Source organism: Squalius cephalus (assembly GCF_949319135.1).
Source record: "Squalius cephalus genome assembly, chromosome: 18".
Classification (NCBI taxonomy): domain Eukaryota; kingdom Metazoa; phylum Chordata; class Actinopteri; order Cypriniformes; family Leuciscidae; genus Squalius; species Squalius cephalus.
Genome location: NC_137139.1, coordinates 29643684 through 29663345, shown reverse-complemented (window position 1 = coordinate 29663345; position 19662 = coordinate 29643684). Strand labels below are relative to the sequence as shown.

At 34.5% G+C, this 19662-nt stretch overlaps 3 protein-coding genes across 4 annotated transcripts; all 3 read left to right on the top strand.

The window, feature by feature from the left end:
* The first annotated feature begins 1815 nt into the window (after positions 1 to 1815).
* Positions 1816 to 8289, top strand: iyd (iodotyrosine deiodinase). Its single transcript, XM_079849997.1, has 5 exons — positions 1816 to 2046; positions 3219 to 3419; positions 3516 to 3675; positions 4643 to 4799; positions 4882 to 8289. The coding sequence occupies exons 1-5, from the start codon at positions 1863 to 1865 to the stop codon at positions 5062 to 5064; spliced, it is 885 nt and encodes a 294-aa protein (XP_079706123.1). The 5' UTR covers positions 1816 to 1862; the 3' UTR covers positions 5065 to 8289.
* Positions 8290 to 8680: 391 nt separating this feature from the next.
* On the top strand, positions 8681 to 14545 carry sike1 (suppressor of IKBKE 1). 2 transcript variants are annotated; one of them, XM_079850002.1, is made up of 5 exons: positions 8681 to 9030; positions 10212 to 10317; positions 10400 to 10542; positions 11998 to 12111; positions 14202 to 14545. In XM_079850002.1, the coding sequence occupies exons 1-5, from the start codon at positions 8896 to 8898 to the stop codon at positions 14310 to 14312; spliced, it is 609 nt and encodes a 202-aa protein (XP_079706128.1). In that variant the 5' UTR covers positions 8681 to 8895; the 3' UTR covers positions 14313 to 14545. The 2 variants fall into 2 exon arrangements, with proteins under 2 accessions (XP_079706128.1, XP_079706127.1); XM_079850001.1 differs by having other exon boundaries at positions 8681 to 9054.
* A 1660-nt stretch (positions 14546 to 16205) lies between these two features.
* Positions 16206 to 19103, top strand: micos10 (mitochondrial contact site and cristae organizing system subunit 10). Its single transcript, XM_079850006.1, has 4 exons — positions 16206 to 16369; positions 16904 to 16951; positions 17030 to 17139; positions 18846 to 19103. The coding sequence occupies exons 1-4, from the start codon at positions 16306 to 16308 to the stop codon at positions 18852 to 18854; spliced, it is 231 nt and encodes a 76-aa protein (XP_079706132.1). The 5' UTR covers positions 16206 to 16305; the 3' UTR covers positions 18855 to 19103.
* The last annotated feature ends 559 nt before the right edge of the window (positions 19104 to 19662 follow it).

The window sequence follows — 19662 nt, the reverse complement described above, 5'->3', positions numbered from 1 at the left end:
TAATAACAGCAACAACAACAAAATAGTCTAAAAATAATATCCATATATATAAGCAGTATCACACAAGCAAGAGTGCTGATCCATTGCTTTTATACAACAGTTCAATAAATAAATTCATATTAAAGGTGCATCTTGCGGAAGAACATTGTAGCCGGAACTACTTCCCTCCCTCATCCTTCCCTCGGGTCATTTTGACCCGAAATTTTTTTTTTTTTTAAATGTTACAAATTTAGTGTTCATCGGAGGGGTCCAAGACCCCAGGACTTTTGTCGCACTTGAACAACGAATACACAAAAAATGTAATGGATTTGAGGAGTTTTGTGGTTGAAATTTAAAAAAGTAACAAATCCTTCCCTCGCGGGTCAATTTGACCCCCACAGGAATGAATGGAATGCGAGGAATGCTTCAGTACACAGAAAAACCTAACAATGCTCAATTCAAACTAAAAATGCTAAAACTTTACCAAAAAAAAAAACATATTTTACAATGTCTGTGTATGTGAATGCATACTGAAGAGAAACTAACTTTAGGACCCAGCGGAAAAGCTCATTTGCTCCAAATAGACTAGAGCTGGCCATCCAGTGGCTAGAGTCCTGAAATATCATGTTATATTATTTTTTTCCACAAGAGGTCGGCAAAGACACCCAATGTAAGATATTTTGAGCTGAATTAAAAGGTGTATGCATGAAATTGTGAGTTATTTTGAATTTAAGTTGAAAGAATGTGCTTAAATTACTATTTATTTATTATTTATTGATTAAATCTAGTAATTTAAAGGTAAATAAAATAAGAAAATCTCCTCAAAAAATGCATTAAAAAATAGAAAATATATTCTCAAAATGAAATAAAATAAGCTTTCTGGACAAAAAAAAAAAAAAAAAAAAAAAATTAAGTATAAGCTTCGGGTCATTTTGACCCGCGAGGGAAGGATTTGTTACAGGACCCGAGTGAAGGATATTAGGGTTAAGTATTTGACCAGTCACTCAGGTTCCCAGGTTCTGGGCTACTCCGCAGTGATTGTCCCCGCTTGGTCTAAAATAGTCCGAATATAAACACTTATTATAAGCGTACCGTAGTAATTCAGGATAAGACAAAATCACGGCTGGGAAGATTAATTCATGGTGTAGAGGTAGCCTACTCGATCGGATCATTAAATACATTTTGTACATTTTGAACAAAAAGAGGTATAGTGTACCTTTAAAAAGGCCTAACTTACATTTTAGACAGTTAGCCTACTTCGTCCGTTTTGTTCCGCCAACGAAAATATTTCCAAACGAAGTCACGACAGAATCGACTGTGCGCGTTTCCGTGCATCACTTCCAGACAGGTGGTGTGGAGATTCATTCCTGACTGAATCAACATGTTTGAACGAATCGTTTTTGAGTGAATGATTCAACGACTCATTCATAAAGACGTCATTGTTCGTTCCTGACTGAATCAGCGTTTTTGAACAAATCGTTTAAATAAATGATTCCATGATTCATAGACGGTCAGAATACGCCACCTACTGACGGATCGATGTAGCGGGCAGTCACTTAATTGCATTTTTATTGTTTATTGAATAATAATATCAACAACAATAATACATTGCTTATTATTAGTATTAACCTATCATTATTATTATTATTATTATTATTAAATAATTGATTATTGTATTATTATGCAAAAAATTATTATGCAGATACGAATGTTAGTGTTAAAACGAGACTTGCACACTGATAGTAGAGACAACTGTGCGGTTTTATGTTTCCTTTGAGCTGTTTGAATATTAACAGGAGAAAGAAAGTGAGATAAGTGAGTGAGTCCCTCCCTTTTCACTGAGCTTTTGTGAAACTCCTTCAGACTGAGTCGACTCGTCCATCATGGCGGTGTTTTCGGCTCTTACTCCGGTGTTCGTGGCGGTTTTGTGCGTTATTATAGGGTTTCTCTTCAAAAACTCCCAGAGGAGAGAGAGCAGATCCAAGCAGAAGAGTTCAGGAGAGACAGCCAGACCATGGGTGGATGAGGATCTGCAGGACGACACAGAAATCAGCAGGAAACACAACGGTACTGTACTCTATTCATATATTTTACTGTAACAAAGTAGTAAGTGATAGGAACTTGACTTTTTATTTGAGTTTTTCACCCATTATCCAGTCTACAAAAGCAATAATACTTACAATAATACTAATAATCAAATATTATGTAAACATTTAAATACATAAAGCAGCAAGATGCATTATAGATTTTTACATTAGTATAGAGTTTCAGAATCTGAATACATGCTAGACTATTACATATTTTCTAATTATAATTCATATTAATGTATATACTATAGTAATATTGTTATATTATGTCATATAATAATGTAATGATACTGGCCATGCCCCCAAACATTTGCAAAACCCATCATGGATATAAATATATAGATTATTATTATTATTAAAAAAAAAAAAGTAGACCAGTATTTAAACAATAAAGCACATGATGATTACTGCAATGAGCAAAACATTTATTACTGGATCTCAGGAGGTTAGATAAGAATATGTTGAACATCATCAGTGTCATCTTGAGTACTTGAAACTGTCTGGATGGTTAGAGTCAGTACAAGAGGAGAGCAAACAGAAACTCCACACAAGAGCTTTAAAGTGAAGATGCAGAACTTTTGAAGAGATCTCAACGTTTGCTGGGACAGAGTTTTGAACCCAATGCAAAGGTTCAAGTCCAAAAAAGTCTTGCTGAAGATGTTGCAACATACTCGATTACAGCCCACATTCAGAAATGTTTCTGGTCTGTTCAACAATTAAGTGCACTGTTTATATGCAATATTTGGTCACTTTAGTTTGGGGAACACATATTCTGTATTAGCTATGACTTGCCTCAATAAATTCTTAATTACTGCTTATTAATAGTTAGTAAGGTAGATGTTAAGTTTAGGTATTGGGTAGGATTAAGGGATGTAGAATATGATCATGCAGAATAAGGCATTAATATGTGCTTTATAAGTACTAATAAACATAATATGCATGCTAATAAGCAACTAGTTAATAGTGAGAATTGGACCCTAAACCAAAGTGCTACCCAATATAATAATTTTAATAATAATTGCATATAAGTAATTTAGCATATATGACAGTTTCTGATGACCAATAAAAACAAAAGACAGATGAGACTGCCATGATGTGAATTTGTGTTTCTTTTGATTGGCATTGTTGGCTAAATCTGTTGTCTGTGCACAGAGGATGATGATGATTGGCTAGACACAACAGAGGAAGAAAACTTAGTCCACATCCCGTACACTCCAGCTCAGTACTCTGCTGCCGAGATGCTGGAACGCTCGGAGAAGTTTTACTCGCTCATGAATCTGAGACGGTCTGTCCGCTTCATCAGTCCAGAACCGGTTCCAAAAGAAGTGATTGACAATGTCATACGCACTGCAGGTAATGCAACCATGATGGAAACCATTCAAAGCCAGCCCCTCGTTTCATCACTCATGTGTGTCTGTGTCTGTGTGTGTGTGTGTGTGTGGGGGGAAGGCACTGCACCCAGTGGAGCTCACACTGAGCCCTGGACGTATGTGGTGGTGTCTGATGCCGAAGTGAAACACAAGATCAGAGAGATCGTTGAGGAAGAGGAGGAGATCAACTACAAGCAAAGGATGGGAGACAAGTGGGTCCATGACCTGAAGAGACTTCGGTGTGTTTCAAATGGACAAGAGGCTTCAAAAATACAATTTTTTTTTTTTTTTATGTTTATTAGTTTTATTTTTCTGTACTATACGTTATATATTATGTATTATAATTTAATATAACAATTACAGACACATAATAATAGTAATATGAGTTGATAAACTAATTTAGCTATGATATTAGTGCCCCCTTGTGGTTACTTTTTTCTATCTCTTTTTTACCATGGTTAATGTTTCAAACAGGTCACATAAAAAAAAATAAAAAAAAATATATATATATATATGAAATTATTATGATTATAATACAATATACAGTCATTTATTAATATTATTTATAAGAAACAATAATATTTATAATACTATAATATAAAATTCTAAATATATATATATTTATAATGTGATCCATTATAATATATTAATAATTAAATGTTTTATTATTATTATTGTAATACTTTACACAGATTTTGTATAATAATTATTGTTAATATTTTTGTTGTTGTTGTAATACTGTTCACAGTAATATAATAATATTTATTAGAAATTATAATGTTTATAATACTATAATAATTAAGATTTAAATAATATTTGTATAATACTATACACTAATATAATAATAATAATTATTATTATTGTTGTTTTTGTTGTTGTAATGGTATACACAGTGATATAATAATAATATATAAGAAATAATATTTATAATACTATAATATTTATAAAATTAAAATATATTTATAATATGATACACTATAATATAATAATAATAATTCAATTTGTTATTATTATTATTATTATTGTCATTTTTATAATAATGTACAACACACAGTAATATAATGCAATATTTATTAGAAATAATAAAGTTGATAACACTATAATACTATACATTGTTATATGATAAGTTTTTGTTGTTGTTAATGCTATACAGAGTAATATAATAAGAAGAAGAAGTGATAATATTTATAATGCTCTCTTTCACAGGACAAACTGGGTGAAGGAGTATTTGGATGTGGCTCCGTATCTGATCCTAGTGTTTAAGCAGACACATGGACTTCTGCCCAACGGCAAGAAAAAGACTCACTATTACAATGAAATCAGTGTGTCGATTTCCTGTGGGATTCTGCTGGCCGCCCTGCAGGTGAGACTCGGAAACGCACACATCAAACATTTGTGGATCTTTGAATTTGAATTTCATGTGATATTCCATTTTGTGGGTTTAGAATGTTGGGCTGGTTACCGTGACGACCACTCCTTTGAACTGTGGTCCACAGTTGAGGTCCCTCCTCCAGCGACCAGCCAATGAGAAGCTTCTAATTCTGCTTCCTGTTGGCTATCCTGCGTCTGACGCCAAAGTGCCTGACCTCAAACGCAAGGACCTCGGTGACATAATGGTGACTGTGTGACAAGCGTCAGCTGCTGGAAGCCATCATAACACCAAATCTTTTAGACCGGTTTTGAATGTAGGATTATGTTCTTTGTTAATAGAAATGAGTTTTGGCAAATTAGACCAAATGTTGTCATACCTTACCATAAAGGGATGTTACAGTGATGGTTCACATTTGAATACAGTTCCATGGTTCTTTTAATGCATGCCTCATATTGTGAATCTGCTGTGATCTATGCAAAACATTAAATAAATGACATGTTTGTATCTATGGTTTCTTCTACACTCTCACTCCTGGACTGACATATTTGACGTTTATTTTACCCTGGTTGTAAAAGATAATTTTGCAATAATCATCTCTAAATTACAGTTCACCGTGGGGTTCTTACTGTAAAGTATAGTGTTAAAGGTGAAGTGTGTGTTGTTTATTATGTTGGCTTGAGAAAGCCAACATACTGTTGTGCTATTTACAGTTTTTCTCGATTGCTTAAACACATTTCTTGAAACTATGCCTCGTATTCTCAAAACTATAAACACAAATCCATAACGTCTCACCCAATTCCCCAAACATCCTATTTTCAGGTCAAAATGAAGCTCTACACTCAAAACCATTCACTCTTGCTGAAAAACCAAACTTTGCCCTCAGACAGGACACACAAGCCCTCAAAATCACACACACTACAACATAGTCTAAGACACTGGTGCAATAAATTCAAAACAACATTTCCTGGTAAGTTATGTTGCTTGTGGTTCCCCCCCCCCCCCCCTCACAAACCTTTTCACATGATGAACACAAAAGACACAACCAGTGGATACATTGGCACATTTTTATTCATACACAGAAAACACACACACAAAAACATTTTTTTTCCTGTTTTACTCTTTTTTTTTACTTTTTTTTTTTTTACTCTCTCCTCTAAATTTTTTTTTATATTTACTTACAGTAAGATGTGTGTGACCACCATATGACAGTAAAAGAACACACACAAACCATATTCTAATATGGAATTCGAATCGTATTGGAATGGTAAAGAGTGTTGGGACGTAACAGGAGGGTCTCCACTCAAGGATACAATATGATGGACACGTCTAAGAATGTTCCACATATGGTTGAAATAACTAGAAAGATAACATTCTGGGAGTCAAGACTATAAAGGAGAAAGGAAGCCCTCCCTTCACTGTCACACTCTGCAGCCACACTGTCTGACTGTACGACTGCTGGCCTTTTCTTGCAAGAAAATAAACCTCATCAAAGACTATTGGAAATGTTTGTCTCTTATTCAGTGATAGAATTTTGTTTGCCACCACACCTCCCTGAAGGTTCTCGAGGCGACGGTAAAGCGACTCAAATTTGGCCTTACTCGTAGCCGAGCCTCCCTCATAATCATACCATTGATAAAGACATGGGCAACTAGAGTGGCTTGAATTTCATCTGAGACTGCTTGTCTTCTTGTCCTTGCCCTTCCTCCTCCTCATTCTTATCCCTCTTCCTTCATGTCTTTCTGGATCCATTGTTCCAAAACACAATAAACGGATTTGGGCCCTTTTATCTATCTATTGAAGGATCTGATTGATGTGTGTTCAATTTTGACTCTTAGTGTTTCCACCTGGGTAATTGTGTGCTAACTGAGCTGAAGCTGTGCTGACTTGAGTGAACAATTTTGAATGCTAGTGCTTTCTAAATGACAACATGGTCTAAGCAATGAGAAATGAAGGGATTTGTGTGTAGAGTTTTGCAGTGACAGTTCAACAAATCTGACTCATGTGTCAAAACAGGGAATAGTGTTTATAGTTTAGTGAAATGGGTGTGCTTTTTGATAAATGGCATTATGGTTTTGAAATTTTAGTTCAAAAGCCTGGTTATAGTGTTTAAGCAATCGAGAAAAACTGTAATATTCATCTTTTGAGACTGAAAACTCATTTTAGAGCTTTCAAGCATGTTTAAGGACATTGCATGTTCATAACATGATTTAACATGTTCATAACATGATTTAGCATAGCATGTTGCTAGCTTGATTTAACAAAGCCTAGCAACTACCTTTGTGCTAAAACATGCAAGCAACATGCCTACAGCATGTTAAAATACGTTAGCAACATGTTGTTAATTCATGTTAGCAACATGTTAAAACATGATAACATGTTAAACGTGCTAACAATGTGCTAAAACATGCTAGCAATGTGCTAAAACATGCTAACAATGTTAAAATCATAGATGGTTAAAGTAGTGGTTCAAAGTGTGGAGAGATCAGCAGAAAAAGAAAAAAATCTATTGTCTACTAAAAATCTATTAATTCAAGTGTGTGAATAGCGCTCTGCCTTTATAAAGCAGCATCGGACGTCAATTACACTGAATCGTTTTTCTTCAGACCGTTGACATTTCACTGTTGGAACAAGCCCAACATAGAAGTTGCTCGCCATAGAAAAGCACCTCTCCAGCTAACCTTTTTTAAAGGTTTAAAGGGGGGCGCGACCAAAAAAGTTTGAGAACCACTGGGTTAAATCATGCTAAAAATATGCTAAAACATGTTAACAATGTGTTAAAACATGCTAGTAATGCATTAATTCATGCTAACAACATGCTAAAACATGCTAGCAATGTGTTAATTTGTGTTATAAATTGTTAGTATCATGTTAAATCATGCTAGCAACATGTTAAATCATGTTAGCCAAATGCTTAAAACATGAAAGCAATGTGCTAAATCATGCTAAAACATGCTAGCAATGTAAAACATGTTTACACAACATGCTAAAAACTATCTATCTGTCTATCTATCTATCAATCTGTTTTCTGATAGACTGTAGGCTATTGCCTTCAAAACCTTCCAACTTTAACCTTTAAATCTACTTTAAACTTCAAACGACTTGAAACTGAAAACCTTCAAACTTCAAGCTTTTCAGACTTTCTGTTCAGGCTTTCTCAAGCCAACATCAAAGTTTGTCTTGACGAACTTATTATAGTTAGATGTCGAAATACTTTCTTCTATTCGACCGTACTATGCAGAGGCAACTATGCATACGCAATTTAGGATAATTCTCCAGAAGAATGTAACTTAAACACTGTTTTGTTCTCTTACATAAATTACACACAGTCATACTGTTCCTCAAATGTGAATTTAAAAGTTAGAAAAATTATTTTTCTTTTACAAGCATATGATGTTAATTTGTTAGCAATGTACATTTTGCATACTATTACAAGTAGTAATAGTAGTAATTTTAGGATGTTATTAATAAAAAGAAAACATGTTAATTCACTTGACTACTTTTTATTTTCACCCAAACAGGCTTTTTATTTTTTTGAAGTATAAACCTCAGGTTAATATTACAATTATGCCTGATAACTGATAATATTTTTTGTGTCATGGTTGATATGACTGATATGATGGCTAATATAATAGATCTATACTGTGTTGTCATGTACATTAAACCTGTAGTCTTCAGGAATAAAAACATGATAATATACAATATTGACGTTTAAATTTTACAGAGAATAAATACGTTAAATCCATTGCATCGTTTTTCTTTTGGGACTGAATTTATGCTGATTTTAGTATAAAAAATATGCTAAAAATTTAGAATGCTGAAATTTTTATCAAGTTAAGAGTACTTTTATTTTTTACCAAACAGACTTTTATTTTGAAAATAAATTGTTCAAAAGACGTTGACGTATTTGACTTTGACTAGTACAGGAAGTTCCTTTAGTTAGTTTGTTGACAGATCTCCTTAATCGATTCTCTTATTAGACTTACATTTTGTGATCGATATGAGGAAGTAAATATGTAATATATCTCAACATTGTTCTAGTTGTACTGTTATGCGTCGCGCTCGATAAGCACAGCGGTGTAGTTTGAGGATGTCGTGCTCGCTGGAGAAGGTGCTCGGCGACGCGAGGACTCTCCTGGAGCGGCTGAAGGAACACGATAACGCCGCGGAGGGTCTCATCGATCAGTCCAGCGTCCTCAGCCAGAAGATACACAGCATGAAGGAGGTCGGAAACACTCTCCCTGACAAGGCATGATATGAATCTCTTACTGACCTCCCTACAGAGCACCTGTAGTATGACAAAAAGCATGCACTGCATGAATTACAGTTGTTTGCATGCTATTGCATGTAAGTTACATTGCACAATATGATTTATTGCTGCAAAGCATGTGGCTTATAGTGTGTAAGATCTGGGCTGATGAGCAAAGGTTGTTGTAGACACTGCTAAAAAATGATTTTATTACTTCGTGTTTTTTACTTGAGAAGCTAGATGACTTCAGATGAGTCTTCTAAAAAAAAAAAGCAAGTCTGTGCTTAATAATAAAAAATATAAGACTGGGGTATGAAAAATAAACTTAACTCAATGGCTTATATTATAAAGGCAGATGTTTTTCTTGTTTTAAGAATAAACTAACTTTTTATACATTTTTCAGAAAACAAGACTTATCTTAAGTCATTTTTTTCCTTGAGTTTGTTTGTATGTATGATGATTTAATAATTTTTAGATATTTGTAATTTAAAACAAGACAAAAACATAGAGTAAGAACATAATTTTTGCTGTGCCTCCGGTTACTCCAGGACAATCTGTGGATAAAAGCTTGGTTGGAATGCAATGCAATATTAAAGTTTTGACTGATAATAACTGATAATTATTTTTGTGTTATGGCTGATAATTGATATGATGTCTGATTTTATAAATACTGTTGACATACACATGCGCAAAGTGAAATCAGGAATAAACTTGATAATTTTGATGGTTGATTTTTAGTATATTTTAGTATATATTTATAAGTATATTGTTAATGTTCTATTCTATTCTTTTATCTATATCTTTTTTTTGCATTTGGTACTAAATTTAATTTATGCTGATTTCAAGCCTATAACTAATGATCATTTTGATTTATTATTCTGTTATTTATTTACTTGATTTAATTTGATCAATTTAAATATTCTTCTCTCTCTCTCGAAAACTATGTATATATATATATATATATATATATATATATATATATATATATATATATATATATATATAAATACACATACAATTATTATCCTTGTTAATTATTTACATTAGCAGTTTTATTGTATAGCCCCAGAACCCTGTATATGTTGCATCCCTACTGACACCAAATGAAGAATAAACAATAACTCCCCAATATGAAGCTCTATTTGTCCTGTCTTTAGTACACAGAGGAAGGCACAGAGTATCAGGAGCTGTCCAGATACAAACCTCACGTCCTGCTGACCCAGGAGAACACCCAAATCAAAGATCTCCAGCAGGAGAACAGAGGCAAGACAGCTTGAGTTTCTTCATAGAGTTTCTTCACATTTTTGAAGTGAATCCTTGATTCAACTCTTTGTGCTGTTCACAGATCTCTGGCTGTCTCTGGAGGAGCACCAGTACGCTTTAGAGCTGATCATGGGCCGATACCGAAAGCAGATGCTTCAGCTGATGATGGAAAAGAAAGAGCTGGATACTAAACCTGTGCTCAACCTTCACCAGGATCATGCCAAGGTGCCAACCCCTTGATTTCTTAGTAGTTTTCATTACATAAGACGTCTTTCCTTTAAAGTGCCCGTTATGCTTTTTCAAATATTACCTGTCATGTAGTGTGTAATACAGCTGTTTGTGAATGTAAAAGTTTCAAAGAGTGTTTCACTTTCAGTGTCCCAGTCTCAATTCCTGCACAAACCTACGTAGGTTTATAACAAATGTACATAATGTAACAATACCATGTGTCTACGTCTACTTTGACCCTCAAACACTGTAGTTGTAACTGAGACTGAAAGAGTTTGGTTCATGTGTCGACATGTTGAGAAGACGCTGTTTTCAGTGCTGAGAAAGCATATTTTTCTGCACTTCCAAAGCATGAGGACTCACGCTGGAATTAATACGGTAAAACCAACGCCATTGTTACCGTTCGTATCACTGTGTATCAAGCGCTGAGGAGGATCAGAGCTGAAATTCAGATATAGTAATGAGCGTTTGATTTCGGACCTGCGTTGTTAGCGGTCGACCAATCAAAACAGACTGAAGGTGCGTTTCCATTACAGATTTGTGCAAAACTTTTGCGATTTTATGTTATTTATTTTTCTATTTATTTATTTTTTCTAAATGTCGACAAAAAACTATTGCGAAATGACGATGTTATGCGACTAAAACTTGATTTTTTCCTCTCGCGATAAGTAAAGTCATTCCAAAAACCATGTCAACGGACGTTGGTAGGTTTATGTACTATATCCCAGCCACTGCACTGGCCATTATTATTAATCGAAGGAGACGTGTGTGTGTTTTCCCAGCATTAATGGCAAGGAACAACCCTTATACTTGAGAGCGGCACATATGAGGTGTTTCTGGGTGTTTCTCCCTCATATCTGCTTCGAGGTCTTGATTTTGGCATTTATTTGAGCTTTAGAATCCGTTATTCCTGTAATTCTTTTGTCTTAATATGAATTTAATAAAGAACTCTGTCTCGTATTCTGTCCAAACTACGTCAGGTGACCTGTAAATGTGCAAAAATTTCAGTTTTGCGAAATATTTCATTTTTTGAATTGCATGAAAAACCACCTCATGCGAGCGTAAAAACTTTTTTTTGCGATAAATGGGAGTTTTTGCGAAATGGACGTGTTTCCATTGGGCGTATTTTCAATTTGCGCAATTTGAAGGGTAATGGAAACGTGGCTTTCTGACCAATCAGAGCAGAGTAGCTCTCGGAAAGGAGGAGTTTAGAGAGACTGAATCCTTTATTGAACCGTTTCAGACACTGTGAGAAAAGAGCTGATGCTGCAATGGATAGCATGAGAAAAATAAAGTGTTTTTTGACTTGATGTAAACCTATTGTAGGAGACTTCAAAACAAAATCAGCAATCTTTAACATAGCATAATAGAGGCACTTTAAAATAAGTCTGATTCAGTGTGTTCAAAAATCAGCCAGAATGAAACCTAAAATAAGCTTTTTTTTCCCCCCAGGAGGTTCAAAACCAGTTGGAGCGGATCTGTGAAATGGGTCAAGTTATGCGTAAAGCTGTACACATGGACGACCAACACTACTGCTCGGTCAAAGAGCGGCTGGCACAGCTTGAAGTATTGGCTTTATTTGATTTTGCCCAATTAGACACTTATAATTTACGCTTTTGTATGTCATTTTTAAGTCACCTTTATTTATATTAGGGCTGGGTATTGACACAAATTTCACAATTCGATTCGATTTCGATTCACAAGCTTGCAATTCGATTCGATTACGATTCGATTCAATATTGATTATTTTAGATATCAGGTACAATACACTGCAAATTTTCTCAAGGAAAACAAATCTCTTAACTATTATTGTAAACTATGGGAGTCAGTTGTTGTAGCCTATTGGCTTTATTAGCCTACTATAATATTGAAGGTAAAAATTAACTGATTTGTATACAAACACTTAAAATACACTTTTATTTATTTTTATAATAATAAAGTTATATGAAATTATATAAAAATTTAAATGGTGGCTGTCATAAAAAACTTTCCAGATTTATTCTAACATGCATTAAATATTGAAGAACATTAAAAATTATAATGAATATGTAATATGGGGCATATATTTAACAAAATGCTCCTCTCTAGAGTAAATTTTTCTAGCTGACTAACGAGTTTATGGTCACTGGATATGTTTTTTCTGAGGTAAATGTGAAGTACATGACATTGCACGTCTTTCCACGGTTGAAACACTGATTGAGCGATTCCATGTCACATGATACGGACTTCGATAAGTTGTACTCTATCTTTTAACACACTTTCAGATGCTCATTCAAGTTTATTTCGCGCTATAACTGGTATTATTATTAAGGCGGAAGAGAAGATCACGTGCGCTCCGCGCTGCTGCTTCTCTTGAGCTGCGCCAGAGCGATCTCACGCCACAGCGCCAAAACGGTAATTATATTTTTGAATTTCATAAGGAAATGGACGTAATTTGAAATCTGAGACTTTGTTTCATATCAATAATAACAAAGCACAAAGATTATAGCGATTTATCGGATGGGATGCGCGCAACCATGTTACATTCATTCATCAACTGAAAACAGGATGACTAATCAGTGTTGCCAACTATTTTCAAAGTAAAGTAGCTAACGCCTCCCCTAAAAGTCGCTAAATGTCGCTAGATGACGTCATACGTTAATTAGCATATTCATGACGTCATCGCGGCGTACCTGCGTTCTGCCTGCCTGTTTTTTCTCATTAAAATCATGCTCACATACTGTATTTTAATATAATATAATATAATATAACCGAATGTCCAATAAAGCTGTTCTCATTTACTATATATATATTTTTTGTCAGACAATAGAACGAGTAGAGCTTGAATGACTATTTTTTTATATGTGCAAAATTATCTGAATTGAGAGAGTTCGGGAACTGGGTGAACTAAGCACTGTGATAGTGAGTATTACAAGTGATAAGCACAAGTAATAAAATAAAATGGTCAAACTAAATTCTTTAAATATAAAACAAAAGATAAGTGATAAGTCTGTGGAAACAACACTGCTCATTCACCTCTGTTAGCTGCTCCTCTCTCAGCCATTCACTGAACAGGGTAGACGCAGAGAGAGGTGTGTGACGGCAAGGAGAAAGCAAAACTCGCGCTCGCAGGACTGTGCTGGCAACATTTGGAGGTTACTGAGGTTTGTCAAAAAAGTAGCTAGATTTGTCGCTAGTCGCTTTTTTGAAAAAATGTCGCTAACGGGGTCTGAAAAGTCGCTAAAAATATCGACAAAGGCGCTAAGTTGGCAACACTGTGACTAATCGATTCTTGGGATTTAAGAATCGATATCGTTTAGTAAAAATGAGAATCGATTAAAATCGAGAAATCGATATTTTTTACCCAGCCCTAATTTATATAGCGCTTTACACAGTAGAAATTGTTTTGAAAGTAACAGAAATAATGATGAGAAAAAATATGAGACTAATTCAAATTGTTCAACTCTAAAAAGACAATAGAGTCATCATTCAGCTCAAGTCAGTTCAGTGTTGATTCAGTTCAGTTCAATAACTGCAAAGTTCATTATGAAACAAGTTTAGCTCTACAGAAGACTAGTGTTGTTATTTAGCTTCACCCGATAGTGTCAGTGCAGTCAAACCAATAATATCGCTGAATATTCAGTGTATGTTAATAAACCAGCTTTTTGTTGATGCAGATTGAAAACAAGGAGCTGAGGGATCTCCTGTCCATCAGCAGCAGCGCCGTGAGGCCGAAGAGAGAGGAGACGAGCCCACCAGAGACGGATGAGAAACAGGACTCTGAGTAGAGGAGATGTTGCTTTAGATGGCAGTTTGTGTATGTCGGGTGACCTGGCGTCCACTGACGTTAAAATCTGTGATGTGTCCTCCTGGTTTAGCGTCCTGCTGCCCGATGATGCACTTTCTGATGTTTATTGTTGTTATTGATGCTGTTCTTGTTCTGAAAAATTCAGTTTTAATAACAGACACTTAAGCAAATGTGCATTATAGATCAAATCTGCCTCTATTTCTATTTGCATTTTCAACAAAAAAAGATTTTTTGGCTTAAATTGAGTTGTAGCTTTACCTTTAGCAGGTTTATAGGTCTTCTTAGGACACATGATTGAATTGATGGGGCATTCTGTATATGTGAAAGCAGATTATTAGCAGACCTATTAACTAACCTCAGCGTGAGATGGTTGTATCGTTAAGAAAGTTGTATGTATCTGCAGTATCGCATCTGTAAACAGTTTGATGTGATGATCTTGTACGCCGTGTCACATGTTCAGCGCACTTCCACAGTGACCAGAATCTTCTCAAAATCCTCTTTTTATTGTAAATTGTTGTATTTTCATCTCAGGAAAGCAATCATGTGTACCACCACAGTTGTTATTTTGTATAACTCAATATGTAAAAAAATTAAATATTCAAGTTTAAACAGGAGTTTTACATTACATTATAAGGTTGATATTTATATGATGAATCATAATTATGAATGTTTTGTAGTTTTCAAAACTTAGGAACCATTGACAGTTAATTTCACTAAATATTTATAAAAACAAACTTTTAATCTACAGAAATCAAGCATTTTATTACTTTTAATAATTTGTGCATACAGTATGATTTGCTTTTGTATCAAAACAGCCAGTTTGGAGGACTGGGGCTATTTAAATAAATCTCATTTAATTTAGTTTGCTTGCTTAAAATACTTAAAATGCATTATTATTTTTGAATATAAATTGAAATGACTGATTATCAAGCTATAATTAGAATGCCTTGATTTCATTTCACACTTGTGTTGTCCGCACTCAAAAGTCACAGATCACCTGAAATGTAACTTTTTTCCCCAGTAAAATCATGTAATATATTTTTGTTCTATAATATTTTTTCTATTTTGCACTCTTGATATGTTAGAGTGTCACCCCTCCATTGCTGTGCACTTTTTTCTGCATGGTGGCTGATTTGTAGATTGCAAAAAAAATCTTGTATTCTATAAATTTTTTTTTTTTTTTTTCGTATTCTTTGCCTATTCCATATGGTGGTCATTTTTGACTGTGAACAACTCAGGTGACACAAGTGACCTTTTTTTCTCCACCATTTAGCTTACATTTTTTTGGTCACTTAGCGACTATCGCAAAAGTCGCCGAGTATCGTACCATTCCGATGAAGTAGCAATTTTTTTAATTTTTTTATTTTTTGGTCACAGGGGGTTAATCAGATGGTTAATACAAAATGTATCAGAGGGTTAATACAAAATTTTCATTAAAAATTTTATTTTTCCTCGCGATATAATTTTGTACATGGGTGTCAATCATATTAAAGGGATAACGTTAGTTCACCCAAAAATTAAAATTGTGTCATTACTTACTAACCCTTAAGTTGATCCGAACCTGTATGAGTTTCTTTCTTCTGTTGAACACAAACAATGATATTTTGAAGAATATTTGTAATCACACAGTTGATGCACCATTGACTTCCATAGTAGGAAAAAAAATGCTATGGAAGTCAATGCGTGCCGACGCATTTTGGTTACCGACATTCTTCAAAATATCTTATTTTGTGTTCAACAGAAGAAAGAAACTCGTACCGGTTTGAAACCACATGAGGGTGTGTAAATTTAAATTATGACAGAAGTTTCATTTTTGGGTGAACTATCCCTTTAACTAAACGTGCAGTATTTCCCCGCCTGTCCAGCTGGTGGCGCCATCATGCAGCGCGAATATACTTACACTGTCGGCGAAGGAAAGTATGACAGCGTCCTAGTGCAGCCTTCAAGCTAAAGTCATCCAGTCTGCTGTCATCATGTCTGAGAAAGAGATCGGCCAAAAGTGGGATCGCTGCCTCGCAGACTGCGCTATTAAAGTCGGTAAGGATTGGTTTTATTCAATAACCTGCTTAATTCACGGTAGGAGGTCAAGTCCGTGTAGGGCACTCAGGTCATTGATCAGATAAGACGCTCTCTCGCACATCGGATTTGACTCAAAACGTTGTGAACTCCCTAACTAGACGGCGGTACACTCATAAATCCTGTCTAAGTTTGTAACTCGGTATGTTTTGACAGCGTGTTAGGCTTTGAGAACTAATGTTTTTGTGTTATATTAAAAAAGGTACTATGTGAATGCCTATTAGGACCGCCTTCTTCTAATCTCGAGTCGCCATAACTTAACGTTAGTTACTATGGCAGTGACATACTACTGGTACTATGGATAGTTACTGTAGTATTTTGGACATGATACAATGATATATCCACGGTTTGAAGCGTTTTGGACTGTTTTTCTATATTATCATGGTATTTTCTTAAAATACAATGCCTTCAAAGTACAATGGTATTGCAATCTCTAACACCATGACAGTGCCACAGACAAGAGTCATTTTGTAATATAATGGTTTTCTCTTGTAGGTACCGGGCTGGGTCTAGGAATTGTGTTCTCTGTTGTATTCTTCAAGCGTAAGTATATACCTTATGTAAACCAGACTTATTAGAATATGTCTTCATCCATCTTAATATATCAAGATGTTTTTGCAGGCCGGACGTCGCCCATTGCCTTTGGAACGGGACTGGGTCTTGGCATGGCGTATTCCAACTGCCAGAATGACTTCAGGTCACATTATGTACTGCACAGTAATGTCGCTAAGGTTTGTTGTTTTTGATTTATAGAGACCATCAAATCTCAGCATCACCTTGCAGTTCATGTCCATGTGGCAAAATCATCAGTTTGCATTGGAGACCTTGGGCTCATTTGTCAAAACACGCATAGAACTAGAGACCCCAAAGTTGGTCAGATTACTATTCAGGACCACCTCTATAAGTGTACCAAATTTGATAATTTTCCTACAATTTCTATTTGACTTCCATGGCAAATGAATAATTAATACGTATTTACGTAATGCGTAATAAAGTATCCTTGATGGCAGAGGCTATTTACACTAACTCCGCCCACTGATGTCTGATTGGGCAAAATTACGGAAGACACTGGATTGTCCACAGTAACAATAGTGTAGGGGTAAGGCACGTGGTAGAAAGTTTTGACGCAAATCGACCCGAGTTAAAATCCTTCTTTTGCCGAACTCACTCTACTCCCTTTTCCCATCACATATCAGATCGGAAAGGCTTTTATTTTCAATAAAAATGACGAAAATATTCGAAAAGGGGAAATAAAGTGTCTAACGTGTTTAATAATAAAGTGTTTATTGGTTAGGTGTAGGGAGGGCTTTATTGTCCCAATAAGGTGATATCCATTTCATAATTTAAAAAACAATCATTTACACTGTTATTATTACATACCGTTTAATCTACAACAACACTGAGGTGCAAATACTATCTGCCAGTAGTTATATGTATAAATAGCATCTAACTATTTAACTAACTGGCAAAGAAAATACTGATATTTTACACAGTGTCAATAGAATCTTTTGCTATATAAACTTGGTGTACATAGCCACAGCCATAATGATAATAATAATAATTATAATTTATTGTTATTATAAAAAGAATAAAACTAACAAACACTTTCAGTGCTTGGTCCGTAATTATCCTAAATGTGAATGTATTAAAATATTTTTATGAATAATTTCTGAAATAAAATCAGTATTATTTTATCATTTCGATGAATTGTTTTGTTAATATTTTGAATTGGATTGTAGTTTTTAATTAAGTTTGTTATTTTAATACTTCAACTTTAAATGAAAATGGGAAATGTTTCCTTGGCAAATAGCTAGCTTAATGGGTTTTTTTTATTTAGTTTAATGATAACGCTGACAAAAGGGTACTTTTACCCATCTATATAATAATTTGTTCAATTATGTTCAGTTCTTACAATGTGTTTTTAAAATGAAATATTCAAAGAAATTCACTGGATATGTTCTGAACACGGCATGTTATGTGACAGTGTAATATACAATACAATGCAAATTTTATTTCTACAGCACATTTAAAACAACTTGCCGTTTACCAAAGTGCTTTCCAGCATAATTAATACAACAAAAGCAATTACATACAGTCACACAAACTAAATTAAATCCTGTTCACCCTAATCAGTTCTAAAAGCCATACCAAAAAGCTATAACTTCAAACTAGACTTTTGATTTATGAATATTTGTATGCATGCGGATGATCACTGTACACACTTGCTTTGTTTAAAATCACCTGAGAATCAAGCCATCTAATGTACCAATGCAAAAAATCTGTATGTATGCTTTTCTTTATTGGACTGTATGTGCTGTCTTTCACATCAGTTTCTACACGCTGATTTGTTTGTCATTTAACATAAGATCATATGCATGGAATCTCAAGACATTTGAAGTGTTTAAAATCCTGACAGCTGTTTTCTCTTCTCTTTCAGGAGCAGTAGAGTTGCATCAGTTATGGATTCTGTCATCTGCCTTTTCTTATTTGAAGCCTGACTGCTTTGTCAGTCTGGTTGTCTTTCTCTCCATAATATATATGTTCTTGTACAGGACAGTCTGTGGTTATTTAATAAAATGATAAAGGAAATTTGAAGTTTGCAAAGGATGACATGAATGTGATTTTTTTTTCTTTAATTTATATATTTATTTTTAATACGACCCTACAGTATCATTTCAAAAATCAGTGATAGCAACCCACGTTGTCATCTAGCTTTTGACCCAGGCCAAGATGATTTTTGGCAACCATGCAGAACTAGTGCACTTATGCTTAAAGCTAAAAACATGCTTTGTGTCCAGAGCAGTGTTGGCATGGTGACAGTTCTCCAGTTGTGAAGTACATGCATACTTTTTTTTTTTTTTTTTTCAAATTCTGCTGTGCTATTAATAATTGCACTTATTTTAATTAATACATTTTTTTTTTTGTTTCCTTTTATCCAAAGGTAGAACTACATATCGAAATACGTCCCCATGCATTATTCAGAATTAAGTCTTTAGTGAATGGTTGCAGGCATGTTAATGCTCATAAAATTACAAATATTAAATTAAATGTATCACCTCTTGCATTTGTCAAAGGTATTCACAACTGTACAACAGTTTAAGAAGACCGTCTTTTCAGCTTCTCTTTTGGAATAAACTTTAATTTCAAAACCCTTTGATTCTTTCTCAGTTCTAATTCTCAGATCATCAACAACATTACAAATGTCCATTCAAACATACAAATTAAGCACTATAGCACGCAGTTGATTACAACAG